The following is a 22628-nucleotide window of genomic DNA, read 5'->3' as shown; positions in this document are numbered from 1 at the left end:
TTTAACCCTGTAGAAAGTGATAGAATAACACATGCATTGTCCGTGTACAGGTATTTAAAGGAAAAGAATGTCAACATTGAAAGTGAAACAAAGGTAAATAATTTGATTAACTGATTCGATCCAGACAAAATCATTCTTATGAAGGTAAAAACGACTATAAAGATAAATTTTTAATCTATAATACAAAATTTAACAGACCTATAAAAATCCAATTGCACGAGTTGCTTAATCTATTTATATCTGTGTTTATGTTTACATCGCTTATATGGTCATAGACGGTCAACTCGATAGTTAATTAGATGGTGTCTTGGCTAAATTTCACACGAAACGAAGCAACATCTTATTGAGACCATGTCCTGTAACTTGTTTATTTGATATTTTTGGAAAAATGTTTTACATTGTTATAAATAAAATATGAGAATTTGAGTCAAATAGGTGACCATGAATTTGGCAGCTTTAATGTGTAATTTTAAGTAGACATAGAAAAATGAAAGCAATCTAAACCTTAATATTTACAAAAACTTCACTTGTTTTCTATAGGCTACTGAATTTGTGGTACATAAACATGTATATTTATCAGATTACAGCTCAGGGATGTCATTAACTAGTGTAAGCATTTAAAAGACTCGGGCTTGTTTAGAAGTCAGTTGTGATGTGGTGTAACAAAATCACTACACATTCTTTAAAAAGCATAAATAAAGAAACAGTGCTATTATTATTATTATTGCTGGTTTTTTTTTACCTCAAAGTCATAATAAGGCTTTTAACATTGCTTATATACCCTTAACCAGTGGTATGAGTCAAATATTTTTACTAGACTTTTTTGTGTAAATCCTACACTTTTCCATATGAAATATATATCAAGAGTTGCCTCCCATATATCACTGATCAAACTCGAAATACACTTTTCACCAAGAAAATATCACTTGGCTTCCTTTTAAAACAGTTTAGCAAAGATAAACCAAGTTAATAACAAACAAAATACTATTTATGCTTTTACCTTGACTAAAGTGAAGACCAAAAGGATGAAAAACTGCAATAAAAACACTCCATTTTGAAATATTAATTATTACAAAGTATTAGCAATTTTTTTTCTGTTTGTTTCCTACATTGTTACTTTTCATACTTTTGCAAAAATTCAGTTGTGACAACTCCTTGTTAGAAATTCATTTACTAGTATATGACAATAAATAATTCAGATAAATGAAAATATTAAGTCTTCAAATCCTGAAGTGATATATATAGAGTTTTGAAGGATTATGAAATCTAACAAGGGTTCATAACTTCATATACATGTATGTTTAACAAAAAAATCATGATAAAAACTATCATCTTTTATACTGAAGTGTCCATAACTTATCTTGTTTAATTTTTATGTGGAAACAGCTGCAGGGTACAAGCTTCATATTTGACTTGAAAACAGTATAAAATGCATTCATGTTGATTTTTGTACTTAATATCAATACTCTATCATCAGAATTTGTTTGAAAAAGACATGTTCAGTGGCAAATATTACATGGATATCAAGACAAAAAACATGTAAAAAAGACCATATGATACAGATCCCAACATGACATCAAAAATTAGCAACAAGTTTCAAAGTTTAAAAAGATCTTTAATAACCAGTACTTATGACTTCATAATGAAAATGAATATAAACTCATTAAGTTTGCCAGACTATTTCTATAAATAACAGGCTATTATTTGAACTTGGAATTATTTTTAATTATAGAATTTGCATAATTTCTTGTGCTTGAAATTTTTAATAAATTCTTTGTTTCTTTGGTATCATAATGTTTTGAGCAGTTCATACCACTTTCCATTCAATGTATTTTGTATAGATAGTGTTGTGCGCGGCACAGTACATTCTATTGAAAATGTACTATCTTCTTTGTAATAGAAAGTGTTGTGCACAGCACAGAACATTAAAGTACAGAATAAACATGGAATTTATTAAAAATTTCAAGCACAAGAAATTATGTAAATTCCATAATTAAAAATAATTCCAAGTTCAAATAATAGCCTGTTAAATTCAAAATTATTGCAAATTGTGAAGAATGGTCTTAAGTGTGAGATTAATTATTGCGATTTCAGGAACATCTGCATACAGATGCATGAATGAGAATGTGAGTTTTTATTATTGGGAAAATCATTCAGTCGAATTATTCGCCTAAATCAATTTCTGAATTTACAGTTTAGTTATTAAGCCATTTTCTTGGCACAGTCAATCATCACTTTAATGCCAGCACCACTTTTAGCAGTCTCGAATGCTTGTAAAGTTTCTTCAATGGTGAAGTTATGTGTTATGATTGGTTTGACATTAATTTGTCCAGCAGATATCATCTCTATCAGTGTCGGCCATCTGAAATACAAATTAAGAAACAGTTATTAAATCTTGCAAATATACAACTCATTTCATGTGCATTGTACTTATAAAGTAGTTTAAATTTTGGAGAGGGATTATAAAAGCAACGCATTGTTTGAGAGATTTTATAAATTCACACTCTTTCCTTAAAGATCAAATTCAAGCAAGGGCATATTTTTCAAGATTTTTTTTAATTTCAAAAATAAAAACCACACGCAAAAAATTATCACTCCATTATTTGCAGATGAAATTCTCCTGCTGCAATTATTTACATTTTTTAGAAAAATTGAATTAAAATTAGATGGTTCCAATAATTAGGGTCTGGAAGGGGTTACAGAGTAAAGAAAAGAAAATGATGGGCAAAATGATAAAGGAAAGAATGGATAGTGATGGGCAAAAAGTGAAGGAAAGAATTGAAAATGATTGGCAAAAAAAATGAAAGAATGATGGGAAAAAGTGAAGAAAAGAATGGAAAATGATTGGCAAAAAAAAATGGAAGAAAGAACAGAGAATGATGGGGGGGAAAATGAAGAAAAGAATGGGAAAATAATTGGCAAAAAAATGAAGGAAAGAATGGGAAAATAATTGGCAAAAAAATGAAGGAAAGAATAAGGAATGATTGGCAAAGAATAAAGGAAAGAAAGAATGGAGAATGATGGGGGAAAAAATGAAGGAAAGAATGGAAAATAATTGGCAAAAAAATTAAGGTAAAAAAAGGAAATGATTGGCAAATAATAAAGGAAAGAATGGAAAATAATTTACAAAAAATGAAGGAAAGAATGGAGAGTGATTGTCAAAATATGAAAAAAAAAATGGAGAATGATTGGCAAAAAAATGGAAAGTGATGGGCAAAAATGAAGAAAAGAATGGAGAATGTTTAGGAAAAAGGAAGAGAAAATGTCTGTAAAATATTTTTTTTAAACAGAAATGCAGACCCCAATAATATCCTTATTTTAAATTACAAGTGGTTTTTTTTTTAATCTGGAGAACTTGGTAATACAGTTTTGCACCTGAATCGTTCCTGGAGTTTTACATATATTGTCATAATTATGAAAATCAGAGGTGAAGGAGGAGCTGAACAGAGTCAAGGCTTTGATGATACATTATCTACTTAAAACATACGTGTTGACATATCTGAAACAGCCCTTTATATCCAATTCTTTAGCCACAGTAGTTACAATTGGGAACGAGACTCTTGGTGGTCCATGCCCTATGATTCCAACTGCCCCTGCGTGTCTTGTAGCCTAAAAGAGATAAGTGAAAATTATGTTATTGATAATAAGTATACTGCAACTATTTATAGGAGTAATTGCCCTTAAATTAGGAGACAATTTTACTCTCTGTTTTGTTTGGAAACTCAAAGGCTAAATAAAGATAGAGAGAAACTAAACAGACTTCAATGATCAGCAATATTATAAGATAAATAAAAATAAAACTGTTACCTTCGTGTCTTAATGGGGTTTACAAGATCGATAACAATGAGCAAAAAAATGAACAAATATAGAAAAATAAGCAAAAAAAATAAAGTACAAAGATAATGGGGTGCTCAAATTTAAGACGAGAGAATAATGTGTAAATAATAAAAAAGAATAGAGAAAAAAATGTAAACAGTTTTTGTTTAGCGAATAGAGATAAAAATACCTATATCATTAAAGCAGAAAGAAATTTAATGAAGAACACCCATCCAGATCCTCTTTCATAGTCGTGTCTATTTTTCTTTGATTAAAGATAAAGCATCTGGTTTTAAAATTTCTGGATTGAACATGTTACATAATTTGTAGTTGTAATTCAACTTAATGAATTAACTTAAATCTTTACGCATGTGAAATGTAATTTAAACCTGTAATTAACCAATCAACGCTAGCCAAGGGTAACGATCCAGTCCCCTCCTCTCCTCTACGTGGAGATGCGGGGACCACAGGGATTCGGTAATGCGGGGTTCACACATTGCCGATTATTGCTCCCGTTTGCGATCAGACAGCGATACGACACGAAAAGTGAAAAAGTCGGATTAGTATCCTCAATTATCTGGAATGTCCTATTATTGTCTGAATGCAGTCGTTTTAGTTCGTAACAGATTCCTACTGGTCGGGAAGGGTCCGAATAGTTCGACAAAGCACCCCGACAGTTAGGTGCGTCCCGTAAAATTCGGGGAATCTCAGCCGATTTTGTCTAGTCGGATTACAATCGTGCCTTTGTCGTGCCAGATTCTGCTGTATCAGATCGAATTCCTAACAATGTTCTGTGTATTCGGGACGATATCCTGTGGAACGGGAATGATCTGGAGAAATTTTTCATTGCTGTTTTTCTGCCGATTGAGTCCAGATTGCATCCATATCTTGTCGATTGCGTACCGTTTTTGCCGAAACCGTTCCGAAACCGGTCCCGTTATTGATGCTAAATTCGTCAATGATACCCACGTCAGAGTCCCGACAATTACAGAATACAATACGACTGAGACCAGAGAAAGCCGTTTGCAATGCGATAGAGCGGACCGTGATAGGATTACGTTTCGACAGTACCTGATCATCCCGAGTATGCCGACAGTTTTCGAACGGATAACTTCCGTCAGCGTCGGTTCACTGTCTTGTCACTATCTGATCTCTGTCGGATTACATTCGGTAGAATCGGGACGCAGTCGTGACAGACTCGATCGAATTTTACCTGGCAAAAGATACAAATCGGATTAGAAGCGGATTTAGAACGGGATTATGGGGATAAATTCGCTTGGAAACGGTTGAATATCGACGCTTCCCGAACAATAACTGATTGTTGTGATTAAATTATTTTTTTACAAATCTTAATTAAAGTTTGAATTTCCATCCACGATTCATAGGATCTTGATCAGACTTTTAATAAATTTTAATCGGGAATGGTCCTGTCAAGGACGGCAATAAAAATCGTGAATGTGTGATCCCAGCTTTATGCGGGCTTCACACATTGCCGATTTTTGCTCCCGTTTGAGATCAGACAGCGATACGACACGAAAAGTGAAAAAGTCGGATTAGTATCCTCAATTATCTGGAATGTCCTATTATTGTCTGAACGCAGTCGTTTTAGTTCGTAACAGATTCCTACTGGTCGGGAAGGGTCCGAATAGATCGGCAAAGCACCCCGACAGTTAGGTGCGTCCCGTAACATTCGGGGAAACTCAGCCGATTTTGTCTAGTCGGATTACAATCGTGCCTATGTCGTGACAGATTCTGCTGTATCGGATCGAATTCCTAACAATGTTCTGTGTATTCGGGACGGTGTCCTGTGGAACGGGAATGATCTGGAGAAGTCCCGACAATAACAGAATACAATACGACTGAGACCAGACAAAGCCGTTTGCAATGCGATAGAGCGGACCGTGATAGGATTACGTTCCGACAGTACCTGATCATCCCGATTATGCCGACAGTTTTCGAACGGATAACTTCCGTCAGCGTCGGTTCACTGTCTTGTCACTATCTGATCTCTGTCGGATTACATTCGGTAGAATCGGGACGCAATCGTGACAGACTCGGTCGAATTTTACCTGGCGAAAGATACAAATCGAATTTCCATCCACGATTCACAGGATCTTGATCAGACTTTTGACAAATTTTAATCGGGAATGGTCCTGTCAAGGACGGCAGTAAAAATCGTGAATGTGTGACCCCAGCTTAAGCAGATTAAAATTTTGTTCATCAATGTTTAAAAAAAATAAATCAGTATTTCCTGTCTACCTGTAACCCGACTTGGTTAGCGAAGATACCTGTAACCAGACTGACTGCATTAACATACTGACTTACATATACTGCAAGGTCAACAGAAAACTGTGCCCCACTACACTCTATAGTCTGATGTGGTGGTCCACCCATCAATTGACCTATTTTATGACCTAGTTCTTCTGGTTTATCATCTTTACCTATTAGGTAGGTATGAGTAGCACCCAGTGATTTGGCAAATTCTAGTCTCTTAGCATCAATATCTACAAATTGTTGATACAAAATTTAAAAAGACAACACTCTTAATTAGAGAAAATAATATCTGCATTCATACACAGATTTAAATTTTAGGCAGTATGCACGTTCAGTGATTGCTAAAATGATTGCTACATACATATTATTTCACCAAATCATGCAAATGGAAAACATCTATGAACGTCATGTAATTGTGGTTCACTTATTTTTAGTCCCCCAACGACAAAGTATAAGGGGACTTTAGGTTTGCGCTCTGTTTGTCTATTTGTCTCACTCTGTCAGTCCGACAAATTGGTTTTCCAGACTTTTTTTCTTCATGCTTGAAGATATTGATATGATATGTGGTGTATTGTTTTATCATGACAAGTTACACGTCAAGTTCGATATTTACGATTTTAACTTTTCTCCTTGTTCAGTTAAATCACTTTCCCTAGATTATTTTTTTATGAAATACTTGTTAATTACTAAATTTCTGTTCAAAAGGAAATAAGTAATTTTTTAAAAGATCTGTAAAAGACATTGTATTAAGATAAATGACATTTTGGATTTTTCCCCTTTTCTTTGGTAAATTGTTTGAAGAATTAAGTGGTAGGTTTGTTTGTTATTTTATGTAGTTAACACCATGAAAATTTATAGAACAAGTTAAATTTTCGTTTCATTACAATAAAATTGACAATGGAAATGGGGAATGTGCCAAAAAGACAACAACCCGACCATAGAGCAGACAACAATGAATGTTTAACCGTTAAGGGACTATATATTGCCATGCAATACTCATAGAATGCTTGTTTTTGTCGGGTTTGAACAATTTTATATTGCAATTTTTATTTATTTTTGTTGATTCTCCACCTCAATTAGCATCATTTAGGAGTAAGAACAAAACTGAATGACATATTTCATTCAGGCTGTAATGTATAAGATCATTCAGCAAGGACAAAGTAGTGGTCATTTTCATATCGAGTCCATATGTTTTATTTTATCATAATTTTAAGGTTGAAAGATTGGTTTCTGTATATTAAAAATATCAACCAATCAATTGAAGTTATGTCCAGTAATAAAAGCATGCTGGAGTGCATCAAAAAATTCAGTTATTCAGGCAAGATGTTTTGTCATAATGATATGATATCGGTAAAATTTCAATAGTATGCATAAGGCGTTATGTCCAGTAATAAAAGCATGCTGGAGTGCATAAAAAAATTCAGTTATTCAGTCAAGATGTTTTGTCATAATGATATGATATCGGTAAAATTTCAATAGTATGCATATGGCGTCTACGCATTTGTCTCTTCCAAAACCAACTGAACGTTAAGAATCCTTGCACAAAGTCTTTGAGGGGTCCGTATGTGACCTGTTGCATGGCTCAATTTCTGTCCCTATCCCATGCATCCTCATTTGCTGATGTTTATCAAATTTCCCTTGTTATCCGATAGACTCCTTTGGAAGGACATACCTTTCGTACTTCATCAAATATTTGCCACTGGACATTAAACAAACGACAACCAAATAATCTTGCATTATTGTATTTTTTTCTGACAATTCATTTATCAAATGGGATTGCATTTCAAATTTTGATATATCTTACTACTCACCAGTAATGCATATTGCTGCAGCTCCATATGCCTTTGCCACAAGCAGAGAACAAAGACCTATTGGACCTTTAAAAGTAGAAACAAATTTGTAATTTTTTAACAAAAACTATTTTACAATGATATACTGGTATAGTCAAATACAGAAAAGTATTTAACATGCATGTACATAAATTGTGTATATTCGAATACACTCAAACTGATATAACCGAGTTTATATTTCAAAGAGCAATTAACACACACGACGGGTACCATACGTGGAGCAGAGTCTCTTCCCCTTAAGGTGCACACACCCTTTTTGTGAATTTCGTGTTGCTCAGTCTTTTGTTTTCAAATCTAGGTCATTGTGACCGGTTTTTTTTTTATTTGCATGACAGCCAACACGATAAGGCACATCAGAACTGCGTGAAATATTTTGTAAAGAAAACAATTGTACAACTCAAATACAATGCAGGGGCATCGTTGCCCAGTGGTCAGAGAAGTCGAACTAGCCAGTCAACACTGTGGTGGTGAGATCGAATCTTAATTGACTAGGATTGTCAGTTTTACTATAGGAGGTCGTGGGTTCTATCATGCTCCCTCTACCAATAAAAAGTGTTAAAATGGCGTTTAACTCCAAGCAATCATTCAAGCAAATGCAATTCAAAGCTTGTTTTGTGAGAATCCTAAGATATTCTCTGTATATTATATACAGTTAAGTTCTTTCATATGTTAGTATTGCAAATCAGTGAAATCACTGAAAAAACGGTGATGGAATATTCGGATGTTACCTGCTCCAGTTATAAGTACATGGTTTCCCATAGTGACACCAACCCTTCTACAAGCATTGAGACCAACAGATAGAGGTTCTACGCATGCTCCTTCTTCAAAGCTAACATTGTCTGGTAGTCTGAAAAAGAATACAAGCTACTTATTTTAAGTGCAGATCATTGTTTTGTAGAGCGTCAAATCATATGTGATTATAATTATGTAAAAAGTTTTCAATCAAACTTTTCATGATATTTTTTTCATATTTATTTTTGATTATCATATTTTCATCTTTTGTCAATAAAAACCAGACGACACGTGCTCTCGCACCTGTTAAAGTTTCTACTTACTTGAAAACAAAATCTGCTGCGTGAACATGGAATCTTGCCAAAGCACCACTGTCTGGGGGAGTAGCCAGGAAGAACAGATCTGGACACATGTTATACCGTCCTGCTTTACAGAACTCACATGATCTACACGTGATATGTGGATCCATTGCTACTCTATCACCTAAAGTATGTAAAAAGTAAAATATCAAAAATATCGAACTCCAAGGAAAATTCAAAATAGAAAGTCACTTTTCAATTGGCAAACTTTAAATCTCAAACACATAAAATGATTGAAAACAACTGTAATATTCCTGACTTAGTACAGGCATTTCCTTATGTAGAAAATTGTAGATTAAACCTGGTTTTACAGCTAGCAAAACCTCTGACTTTTATGACCGTCATATAGCATTACACACGAACTTATTTCTATAATTATAGTTTTTAAAGAGGATTTCTTATTAAGAATGACGATGAGGAGGTGTATGTGCAAGTCATGGTCCAGAAACTATAGATATTATATTGATAATTACATTTATATCGTTACAGAAGTGTGATTACTAATATTTTGGTAATTTTCAGAGAATTTGTAGTTTTAACGATTGCTCTAAGTCATCCTAGAGTTGGATAACTTTTGAAAAGTACAATTTCAAGCATCAAGTGCGTGTAATTTACTATAATTTGTCAAAATTTCCACCATCAATTACATGTTAATCGTCATTTTAATCTCTTCTGAAACATTTCTGTCAATTTTCTTTTCCGTTTTTTTTTTTGTTTTTTTTTAACTTCATTCAACAAAACTCATTCAAATAAATTTTATTTTTTCGACTTATAAACTTATGTCATAATGTATAAAATTCAATTAAGATAAAGCAAAAATCAGCTAATACATACCAACTTTAAGATTTTTTACATTTGGTCCGAGCTTTGAGACTATTCCGCTGGCCTCATGGCCAAGTAATATAGGACCTTTGACAATAAAATCTCCAATGGCTCCTGCTGTCCAATATTTCACATCTGATCCACAAATACCAACTTTTTGCATAGAAATTTGTACTTCTGCAAGTATCCGACTTATAGAACTTACATCATGAAGATGGAATTAGCAACATGATAAACACAGTGTAAAATGTCAATTCTATTTCAGCATGTTTACTTTATACTTTAAATAACCTATATTTTTTTTTAAATTCATAATGTACATCAACTATTTCGCTCTTCCACCATGGGCGCTTGCGCAGATGGGACATTTTTTCTCTTCAATTTGGTGTTAAATTTAAAAGTTTTAGAGTAATTAATATTCCATAACATTTAAGCTTATTTTCATTTATTCAATGTGTGCTTAGATGGATGTAGTGACATTTTCCAGCAGAAGCAGAGAAGGTTAATCCCCAATTCCTACAGGAGTTTCGAAATTTTTTTCTCTCTCTTTTTTGTATGCCTTATTTTTCGAATAATAATCTTAATTCTAAAACTTATTGCACTTATTTGATGTTTTCTTGCTCTTATCAAAACAATATCATATAACATTCGTTCAGATATGCTTAGGAAAAAAAAAGAAGAGGGCATATAGAAATAACTGTTGTCGACTTTGAAAAGTTGAAGACTACTATTCAAAATGAGATGTTATTTTTTTATGCTTTAATTGAAAGAAAGAACCTTCATATCTTCAGATGAAAACATAGATAAAATTAAAATGGAAATGGGGAATGTGTCAAAGAGACAACAACCCGACCATAGAGCAGACAACAGCCGAAGGACACCAATAGATAGTCTTTTGTACATTATAATTACCACCGGGACCAGGCTCCGGAATACCCCTATCTTCCTGTAAATAAGAAAAATAAGAATTTTTAAGATAAGCCCATAAAGGGCATCATTGGTAAAAAGAAAAACAAGAACCTAATATAATTATATTCTGTTATGGATAGGATCAGAGCCTAACACATCATGTGTCTTATATAACTACAGGGGCGTATCCAGCCATTTTAAAAAGGGGGTTCCCAACCCAGGACAAAAGGGGGGGGTTCCAACTATATGTCCCCATTCAAATGCATTGATCGTCCAAAAAAGGGGGGGTCCATGGATCCGCCACTGTAGTTTTACAATATATCTCATAATAAACAAATATTAAAATAAAATATAAAGTTTATATTAAAAATAAATGCTTGAAAAGTTATTCTGTCTTTTAAACTTCCAATCCCAGAGAAAATGATGAAATCGAGTGACCCTTTTTACTGAAATTTGTATTAAAGATAGGAGGCTCTACAAAACAAACATCATGATTCCCGTGTGCACAACGCATGCATATGTTTTGAAATTACCATCGTCGGACTCGTTTTTTTTTTGTAAAGGCCCAAAAGTATCGCGCTCGTTTTTTTTTTATAAAGGCCCAAAAGTAACTCCTAAGAGGATAAGACTTGTGATGTGCTGTTACATCACTGTCCCATGTGAGATGGAGGGTTGGATCAACAAATATGCTTAACCCCGACAAATTTCGAGAGTCTGTAATTAAGTGCATGTTTGTCGTTTGATGCTACCGTTTATATTTGTTTTTATAAGTTTATTGTTTTATTTTCATGAATCAACCCGTTAGTCTTCTCCTTTGAATGTTAACATTTGTCATCTCGGGGCATCTTAAAGCTTGCTATGCAGTATGGGTTTTGCTCATTGTCGAAGACCAGACAGTGACCTAAAGTTGCTAACCTTGCGCATAATTCAGTCTCTGGCTGGGATTCATTGTCTCATTGGAATCATACCATATCTTCTTATTTTTCATTAAATATTGAAGCCTATAAAGTCGTGTAATGTCAATTCTTTCTTTAACTATGATATGAAACTATAAATTGAATACTAAACAGAGATCTTGGTAGTCTGAGATTACTCTGCGTCCAGCGGCAGTTTTGCCAGACAAGCTTGGCAGTGTCTGGCAAAACAGCCGCTGGACGTCAGAGTAATTTCGGACTAAGTTATCCCCGGCCTTCTCCACCAATAAAAACTCGCAGTCACTAGATATTTTTGAAGGGGAGCTTTATTCCATAAAAGTGAACATACTTTATGTAAAATGGTGAGCGGAGCGAGACGACAATTGTATTGGACCATTTCACACATAACATGTATTTTCTCCGATTAAAGAGAAAGAGGACGTACGCCTTGAAAGCACTATGTATCCGCTTTTTGGAAGATATATAAAGTGAACTTGTATATATGCACTAAGTACACATTCAAGTAATAAATTAAAGCTGTTTAATACATTGATACTGTACATTAGGAATAACAGATTTATATAGTACGGATGGCCACTGTCCTACATGTGTGAAATAAGCGGTGTGTCTGAAACAGATTTAATTAAAGAAAGCCATTCGCAGATTTGGTTGACGTTGCAAGGTTATATACCGGTATAAACTTTCTCCAGATATATAGAAGTTATCAATGTATTCTACTCCATTCACTGCAACAATGGAATGTCGAGGGTGACCAACATCCATTTAATAAACGTAGTGTATGATATATCAACATACTTTGTTTTACATATCTTCTTCTAACATGTCAAAGTGTAACAGTAGCTAGATAAATAACTTAGTCCCCGAGATCGTGAATACATCACCTGGGTCAGACAGACCATTACAACAGTCTGCACAGTGCCAAGGACGTATATTAGATGGTCTTAGATACGTATATTAGATACGTATGTTAGTAAATCTTAGACAGTACAGTGTAAATAGAAAATTGCATTATAAAGGAGTCGTCAGTTGTGTGAAAGTTGAAAGATATTTCTAAGTTTGAAGTCTATGGTTATGCATGGCTAAACTTACCAATCGGAGATCACCTTTCTTATAAAGTACTGCTGAAAGATTAGTATCCGACATCTTCACGATCGTATAGTTTATTCAAAAGTAAACACATTAGATTTATCTACCAAATGTAATCAACTAGGTTCAATATCTAGGTGATAAGATAAAGTGCGATGGAAAAGGTATACTGAACAACAAGAAAAACACATTACTATGTGGAAATAAAATTCAGGCGACGTAGCTGTACCTGGAGAGCTGTATACACACTATCATCATGTTGACTGACCAACACTTTCTTAGAAACAATTATTAGTTGCAGTACCATCATCTTAAAATCTTGCAATCTTTTTCAGAATACTCAGGGTTTTTTAACACTTGTAATAATTTCTAATTTTTCCCATGATTTCCCATGGAAATTTAAATTATATGAAATTCATCTGGAATAGTCTTTAAAAGGAAATTAATTTTTAAAAAAACACTAAAAACCGGCAGATCATTCTACAGTAAATGCTATACGTCTTGAATCCTTTTCTATAGTGATCCATCATTGTGTATAACATCCGAATAAGTTTTTATATGTTTATAATTGTTGATACAATTTATGTTTTAGTTTGTATAAATTCTTTGTGTTGTGTGCGTGTGATGTATTATATTAAACTTCATAATTACATTCAGATGTATGTTTCATCATTATGATACCGCTATGTGATTGGCTAACAGCAATTTCGCGTCCTCCTGGAATATAACATTCATTACGCAATGAAGATGATACGAGGTCCCACCATAAAGTGTACATGGTTGCGTTTAATATATATCGTAGCGGCTACGAAGTGCTGCGTAGATTTTTGTCTATTGAACGTTAGCTAACCTATATAGTGTCTACATAGATATCGATAGCAGCTACGTATATAGCTGCTACGATATTGAACACGACCCAGTAAATTAAAGGAATATGATAGAAATCGTGTTTTATGATCCTAGCTAAAAATAAATGTAATTATAAGTATTGAATGGTTCTTTTTGTAATTTCATAGTGTTAAGCCTTGACCTAGCGCACATTTTTAGAATGAAACGCTTCTGCGCTTTACACAAAATGTACTTCGGTCAACGCTTTTACACCTCAATGAATTTACAAAAAGAATCATTCAATTCTTAAATATAAAATATCGCTGGGAGTGTACCACTTTAAATCCCCAAACGAGGAGCTAGGCGCCCATAACACATTCAAAACATTTGAAACATTAGTGCATTAGTGCATTAGTATTAAAAGGGGTATAACCAAAAATTTCTCAACCACTTTTTGTCCTTAATTTTCTCCAAGATATTTAACCAGCTGCGAGTGATATGCATCGTCTACCAGTATCATGGGTTAAATGTTTAACCTCCAGTGGCAAATATGACATCTTATCATGACGAACACATGTTACTAAGTGATATGAATATCAAATAAAGATATGGTGTATGAACTCTGCTTTGTATTAGACCTAAACACCACAGGTATTTGGGGCATGGACCCCCCTTTTTTGGACCTCAATAAAAAAAATATTGTTTAGTGTTTTTTTTATTTATTTACAATATTCTACAATGTATAAACATATATCAAGTCTCAACAATCCATTGCTAGTCGATTACAATAACTTTTTTTACTATCCATACGAGCCCAAGTGGTTTATATTTTATATTTAAGAATTACTATCCATACGAGCCCAACTTGGGCTCGTATGGATAGTAAAAAAAGTTATTGTAATCGACTAGCAATGGATTGTTGAGACTTGATATATGTTTATACATTGTAGAATATTGTAAATAAATAAAAAAAACACTAAACAATATTTTTTTTTAGTGAGGTCCAAAAAAGGGGGGTCCATGCCCCAAATACCTGTGCTAAACACTAGGCTATTTCCTTTAACATGTTTTAAAAAAGTCACCACCAAAGGGCGATAACTATATATAAAGAGCTAACTGAAAATTTCAGTCTTGTTGACATGCGTAGATCTTGTACTGATGGTATTTTTTAAAATTTTTGAAGTTTCTATCTTTTATCACTCCAACAATTACCAGTTCATTGTAAGACATGTCACCCTACTTGGTCAAGCCTCTAATCCAACCATGCAGTGTTTGCTCTTAATACCACGTGCATAGTGGAGAAGAGTAAATACCCAATTTTTCTATTCCTTGGCTTTGTCGGGACTGTAATCGAATCCCGACCAATTTCTACCATCACTTGTTGGTATGTATTATATATTTCATTAGTACCACATAAGCAGAAACTACATATATATAACGTAAATCCATATGTATTTGTCAAAAAGAGCGTTAAATCTTTCTTTGGGTTATTTTTTGCCATGAGCAACACGACGGGTGTCACACAAAGAACAGGAACTGCTAACCATACACGGAGTAAATGGGTACCCATCTCTATTTTTTTCGTGTGGCCTAAACTTACCATTGTACCTACTAAACTTTGATATTAGACTTCCGTAAAAATTGACTTTGAACAACTTAAATTAGCACTAAGAACTTCAAAAACGATACAAGTTTTATATCACCAAAACATTTACATATTTGTTTTCTTTCATTTTTTTATATAAATAAGGCCGTTAGTTTTCTCGTTTGAATTGTTTTACATTGTCTTATCGGGGCCTTTTATAGCTGAAGACATGGGAAGACCCTTATCAATATAAAAGGCAAAATCAAAGCTCAAATACATCAAACGAAAGGAAAACAACTGTTATATTTCTGACTAGGTATAGGCATTTCCTACTGTAGACAATGGTGGATTAATAAAATTGAGAATGCAAGAGACAACAATCCGACCAAACAGCAGAACACAGCCGACGGCCACCAAAATGGTTTTATAGCTAGCTAAACCTCTCACTTGTATGACAGTCAGTCGTATAAGATTCCATTTTATTGACAACATAGTGTGAATAAAAATAACAAAAAACAGACTGAATAAGTAAAAATGTCAAAAATAGTGGTACAGCAGTCAATATTGTGTTATTATTTTAATTACTATAAAAATAAATAACTTTTTAAACAAAGTATTGACATTATGTTATTTTATTCATTAAAATATGTACATATATAGATTACTAAAACACATGTATCTACTGATTGGTCACATAATGCTATAATTTGGTTTATTTTGTAAGATAATGAAAATAAAATTTAAATATTTACCAAAAAAAGGAAGGCAAGAAGAGCTGGATATATACATAGACAATAATATTGCATTGACTTGACATATCAACGATATAAGGATGAGGCTTAGAAACGGGGAAATGCGGGGCTGTGTTTCTGTCCAACTCCGTATTCTAAATGGGAGATTTATTGCAGATTTGTTAGGAAATATGACATTTTTTAGCAATTCAATTCATTCAATTCAATTCAATATTTTATTTACGTCTCGCCTTATGTATAAAATTACACAATACATTTATAAAAGATACATTTTGTATACATAAGCCAATCTGTACAGATTTATGAGAGACGATAATCACTTAAAAGAATATGTATATGTACATAATAAATATTAAACCTAAATAAATTAGTAAAATTATACAACAAAAGTATTTAATTATTATTTACAATATAAAACTTCTCGGCGTCGTTTAAGAATAAAATTACAGGTTTTGGCACATAATCTTATAATATCTTGATTCGAAAATAAAAATACCATTTTCTGACAATCTGTAAAACTATTAAAATGTTCATCAATTTTAAGAGACTCAGTAAAAAGAACTTGTAAGATCTTTATAAACAGCACAATGTAAAATAACATGATATTCATCTTCGACAGTATTAAAACAATTAAAACAACATCTCTCTTCCAGCGGCAAATTTTGATACCTCCCAGTTTCCAGTCTAATAGGAGCCACCCCACATCTAAATTTTGCAAAGGCGCTTCTTTCACGAAAAGGCATTAACAGTTTGCAGTAGTTTTCTACAACATACTCCTGCTTAAAAATATTATAGGTTCTCAATTTATTCCTCCCATTTCCCCGTCTGGAAGAGGATGAACTAACAATACTTTTCCATTCTTCAATATAAATATCAAACATTCTTGACATGACTGTATCAATAAACATATTTTTATTAATATTAGTGTTTGTATTACAAAAGTCAACCAATTCAAGTTCCGTGAAATGTTTTTTAACGATGAAATTCAAATTTTTCACAATTCTATGTTTCAGACTGACCTCATCTGCCCATATGAATATTTTCCTATTAATACGATCTGGCTCCATATTTACTAATCTGTGCCAGTGTCTTGCAATTACTTTCCATTGAGTATGGTAAATTGGAATCCACCCCATGTCTCCCATAATAGCTGGATTAGGTGTATATTTACCAACACCAAGGAAGAACCTACACGCTCTCATTTGAATCGCATTAATAAATGAGAAATTCTTGCATCCCCAAATCGCGGCACCATATTCAACAATAGGACTTACAAGTGCATCACATAGTTTTTTATAGACGTCATATGACATGCCACCAATAGCTTTACACTTAGCTATAACCAGACCTAGAGCTCTGTTTGCTGACCTAGCAACTGCTTTTGCAGTAATACTAAAGTATAGAAACTCATTTAAAACAAGGCCTAGATAAGCATATTCGCTGCTAGTAGCAATATTCATATCCCCACACTTAAAGACGTGACTTGATCGTTCAAATGAGGTCGGTCTGAAATTGACAACATTACTCTTACATGAATTAATAGTCATTTTATTGTCAGTACACCAATGATATAACTCATCTAAGAGGTTTTGTAACTCATTCTCAGTATTTGCTAACAGTACGATATCATCAGCATACAATAAAATACATACTTTTTCTCCCCCAATGTCAACACCAAAATCAAATGATTTTAAGTATACAGCTAATTCATTTATAAAAGTGTTAAATAATAAAGGAGAAAGTGGACAACCTTGTTTTAAACCACAGTTCACAGTAAACCAATCTGTATTGAAGCTATTGACTCTGATCGAGCACCTGACCCCATTATAAAGGGACTTAATAGCCATACACATTTTTACATCAACCCCCAGAGATGTGAGTTTTTCCCATAACAATGTCCTATTAATCGTATCATACGCCTTCTTAAAATCGATAAATGCACAAAAGGTGGATTTTCGTAGTTTTTTACGAACATCGACTAAACTAGTAAGTGAAGATATTTGATCTATGGTACTCCTTCCCTTCCGGAACCCATTTTGATCATCAACTAAGGACTTATTATCTTCAACCCGTTGAGACAGCCTCAAGTTTAATATGTTACAATATAATTTATATGAAGCTGGGGCTAAAGCAATACCCCTATAATTTAAGGGGTCTCTTTTATCTGACATGTTATTTTTGGGTATCGGATTAATAATTATATTATTCCACATCTCTGGGACTTTACCAGTTTTAAAACACCAATTAAACAATCTATGTAAAAATATAATACAATTCTGGTTACATAAAACATCAGCTGGAATATTATCTACACCAGAGGCTTTGCCTCTTTTGTTTTTACATACGACATTAAAAATCTCTTCAAAAGAAATTTCTTCTGTTAAAAGAAAGTCGCTTTCTGTCAAAACGACAGGGCTTTGATCGACTGGAATGTTCCTATCCGTAGTAACCTGGTTACCTGTTCGATTAAGTAGATCGGCATATTCCGATTTCCACTTTAACAAAACATCATCAACATTTGAAGATACATTACCATTTGCGTCTACAACTTCCATTGGTATTAAAGTTTTGCGTTCCGAAGCAATTCCTATCTTACCTATCTTCTTCCAAAACGTTTGTTGATCAGTTTTTGATTCCAACAATAATTCTTGCTGCAATGTGTACCAGTACTTACGTTTTGCTTTTTGAACCTCACGATCGAAAACCCTTCGTTTTGACACAAAACTGGACTTTAACTCAACACAAGACACACGAGACAATTTGCCCCTTTTCCATAACTTTTCTGCACAACACATATCATTAAAAAATACACTTAAATTATCATTCCACCAAGGTTTTTTTAATTCTCTTTCTATTATTTAAATACGTACTATCAGACATGACAATTACTTTTGAATGCAATTTCTGATTCATTTCTTCGCTGACAATAGCACAAAAATCAGTATAAACTTGGTCAATATTACATTGGGATACTTCATTTGTTTCAAGACCATTGATAGTATCTAAAAGTCGTAAATGTATATCATCGCCGTGACAAAAATTTGAAGGTATGTTTTTTACATCAAACTTAATAAATTCAGGACTACGCTTTCCTGAGGTATGACACGACGGTAATGAGGCACTGATATTTAACTCACAATACAACAAAGAAAGCATCCAACCCAGTCATATTAAGCTTAGATTTTATAATTAAGTCCGAAGCTCTAATAACTTTGAAGTCTGAAAAAAATGAAGATTTTTATAGCTAGTAATACAATAATCAACAACCGATTGACCCTTTGATGAAACACATGTGAAGTCATTGTTTGTACCAACTCTACCGTTCAACATACAACAATTGCTACTTGTTAAAAAATCAATAAATATAGTACAGTAACTATTACGTGTAAAATCTATAACACTTCTCATATTTAAACAATCGACTCCAGGAATGTAATCATACTCATCGCCACATCTACTATTAAAGTCTCCACAATTATAAAATAAACCATCATTTTGGAATTCATACACTTGTGAAATTTATGTGTCAAAAAATAGTTCCTTGTCTACTTGCCTAGTAGAGTGATCAGGTGGAAGATAGCAAACACATATATTAAATTTAAAATTTGACAGCCTGTGATGCAGGTACAACCATAAAATACCTTCAAAAGATTGGTCTAAAATACCAATATCAAAAATTTCAGTTAAATAATCTTTAATTAAAAAACCAACTCCACCTGACCCACACTTTGCGTTTTTATGGATGCCATTTCTGTTATGACCAAACCATTTAAATTCATTTACAATCAGTACTTCATCTTTCTTTAGATGAGTTTCAGCTATACCTAAAACATCAAGATTTAAACATGAAATTGAATTTAAACGAACATTAAAATTGTCAGAAAAGGTATTTTTACTCCATCCGTTGACATTCCAAAAACCTATTTTCACCTATCTCCCTCCATGGTATTGATTTGAATTGTCATGCATGTAATGTTCACTGTTATGTCTTGATGATCGGCGGTCGAAGCTTTCATTGTAACTACTACGTTGTGTGCGGTAATCGGAACTGTCCCTGTGTCGGCTGGTTGAAGAATGACGATCGTAACTTCCAGTGTGACTATTATGTTCACGGCGCCTATTTGAACGAGCATTACTTTGGGAATCTGAACGGGCGGATTCGTCAACAAGTCTAGATCCTCTCACACGTAGATCTGGGTTAACAGATTTCAGAGTTTTAGCTAGAACTCTCATATTTTCAGATTCAATGCGTTGTTGCAGGGTCATGTCAGGGTGTATATAAATGTTACTATATTGTCTGCTGACTTTAAGTTTATTTTTAGCTGACAATATACTCTCTCTGTCATCTCTTGATTTACATGAGACAACAACCACGCCATCCCGGCCAGACTTGTTGATTTTACGTTCAACATTAAATGTACCTATTCTCGCTAATTTTAGACCCTCAGTGAATAAGGCCGCTACTTTTAATTTTAGGTTCTCATTCCGACCCTCTGGAAGATTTCGAATTATTACATTTTTTGAAATATCTTGTGCTTGGTTTGTTGCTCTACTACCTATTTCACCTACTGTTTTAGAGACTCCCTCTAACTTATCTTCAACTACTTTAAGATCTTGATCAATATCTGACCTGAGTCTCAGTGCATCTACAATCTTATTTACATCCTTACGTGTTTTTGATGACTCACTATTTACCCGTTTATCTAAAATCTGATTAAATTTCTGGGTCAATTTTTGTTCTAATTTCTCCTCTAAAGTACTTATTCGATCATTAACGTCACTAAACATTGTCCGCATATCTGCTGATAATTTACTTATCATTTTTGTCATGACAACGGTGTCCGGAGTGAGTTCTGTATCAATAAGTATGTCTGCTTCGACATCAATATTTGAAGATTTGTTTTTTGTTGGTGCACTTTTTTTTTCTGGATGTTTTGCCGATTCGCCAGTCTGCTTCCGTGCCTTTTTACTTACAGGTACTTTTATAACTTCAGATGCTATTTTGGGGGGAGGTGTGCCACTAGCGCCACTAGAATGTTTGCGTGTATTACTATTCTCAGTGCGACCATTTTCAACAGAGATAGACTCATCATTATCATTATAAATAACGTCATGTGCTATAGATATCACCGCACTCGTATCTAGGTCTACCGATTTCATTGTGTTGTAATAAGTGTCTTATTTGATCTTCTGATCGTCTAAGGGAACGCTACGGGCAACAGAGCCAATACCAAATTACTCCGTATAAATCCTTTACGATAGTAAACACTTAAATACCTAGTGAGTTATGTTCATCTGTGGTGTATGTAATGTTAATAATATGTGACAAAGAAAAGATTTTTGTCAAAAGTCATAAATATTCAAAACTCACATACGACGAAGATAATCCTCCTGTCACAATATCCACAACTTTTCAAATATTAAAATGCAGTTTTAAGAGCTATATCAACTAAAACAATCGGAGCTCAAAACATTACAACCATATGCAAGGGCAGATAATCGGATAGCATGAAAGGATGCAGTGTAGTTGATTATGCAATAACTAGTGAAAGTCTTCTCTCCTCAGTGAATTATTTTATAGTTAAAACTCCATCATACTTTTCAGATCATAATCAAATTGTTACCCATTTAAAATGTGATGGAAAACTGCCAAATATAAATAATATTAATAAAAAAATAGATTTTGAATTCAAGTGGACAAACACTTCAAAACTCTTGCTTGAGAATGAGCTTAAAGAAAAATATATATATGAAGAATTAAACAATTTTCAACAAACAAACTTTAAAAATACTCAAGATGGACTGAACAGAGCTACAGACTTAATTTCAGACATTTATATAACTTTATCACATAAGTGTATGAGAAAAAGATATTTTAAAAAGAAAAGAAAAAGAATATCTAACTGGACAGACTCAAAGGAGTAGGTCCAGTAAGACCCCTTTTTGGCACCAAAATATAGCAGTTTTACAAAATTGTTCAAATGTTAACTTTAAGTTATTTATTGGATAGTAGAATGCTTCTGCTATATAAATATGGGCTGTTTTTGACAATACAATGCACATATATCGGGTACTAGCACCATTAAGTCATGCTAAATTACTGAAATCTTCACAATTCTAGCATTTTGGTTAAATTTTAGACGGTTTCCGTGTAAAACGAAAGTGGCCGCATTCGTGTTCATCCACAATATTGAAATGTAAGTTGTATTTGATGATAATACATAACATATATAAAGGTTGAGGATGAACACGGATGCGGCCACTTTCATTTTTGACAAAAAACATCTGAAAAGTGACATTTTTTGGCATATTTGGTCGATTTTTCATATTTGAGCTTGAATCGGAGCGTTTTTAATGACTAACTTAGTTAAAATCTTTCAAATAAATTAATTGAATTAAATGAAATAGACACTTAAGTGTTTAAAAAGTGGTCAAAATCTTTCGTCAGATGAAACTGAAATTTGAGGCCAAAATCGGTCCTTACCGGACCTACTCCTTTTTTGCATTAAGAAGTACTTTTAATCTGTATATTAAAAAATTAAAGTTATCTCCCTTTGACCAATCTATAAGACTGAAATACTTCTTTTATTCAAAACAATTAAAAACAGTTTCTAAACTTAAAATAATATATGTCACCATCAACTAGGCTTTAAGACGAATAGTAGGACTTCAGGTGAAAA

The 22628-nt window shown here is 33.3% G+C and overlaps 1 protein-coding gene across 1 annotated transcript; it reads right to left on the bottom strand.

The window, feature by feature from the left end:
- Positions 1–1594: 1594 nt before the first annotated feature.
- Positions 1595–12941, bottom strand: LOC139492184 (sorbitol dehydrogenase-like). Its single transcript, XM_071280364.1, has 10 exons — positions 12787–12941; positions 10766–10799; positions 9866–10030; positions 8996–9155; positions 8669–8787; positions 7902–7967; positions 6142–6320; positions 3488–3609; positions 2024–2362; positions 1595–1683 (listed from the first exon to the last, which is right to left on the bottom strand). Exons 1-9 carry the CDS (start codon positions 12838–12840, stop codon positions 2203–2205), a joined length of 1059 nt encoding a protein of 352 aa, XP_071136465.1. The 5' UTR covers positions 12841–12941; the 3' UTR covers positions 1595–1683; positions 2024–2202.
- Between the last annotated feature and the right edge of the window lie 9687 nt (positions 12942–22628).

The sequence above is a fragment of the Mytilus edulis genome, chromosome 10, assembly GCF_963676685.1.
Source record: "Mytilus edulis chromosome 10, xbMytEdul2.2, whole genome shotgun sequence".
Lineage (NCBI taxonomy): Eukaryota > Metazoa > Mollusca > Bivalvia > Mytilida > Mytilidae > Mytilus > Mytilus edulis.
The sequence above is the reverse complement of the archived record's forward strand: the minus strand, read 5'-3'. Positions and strand labels throughout refer to the sequence as shown.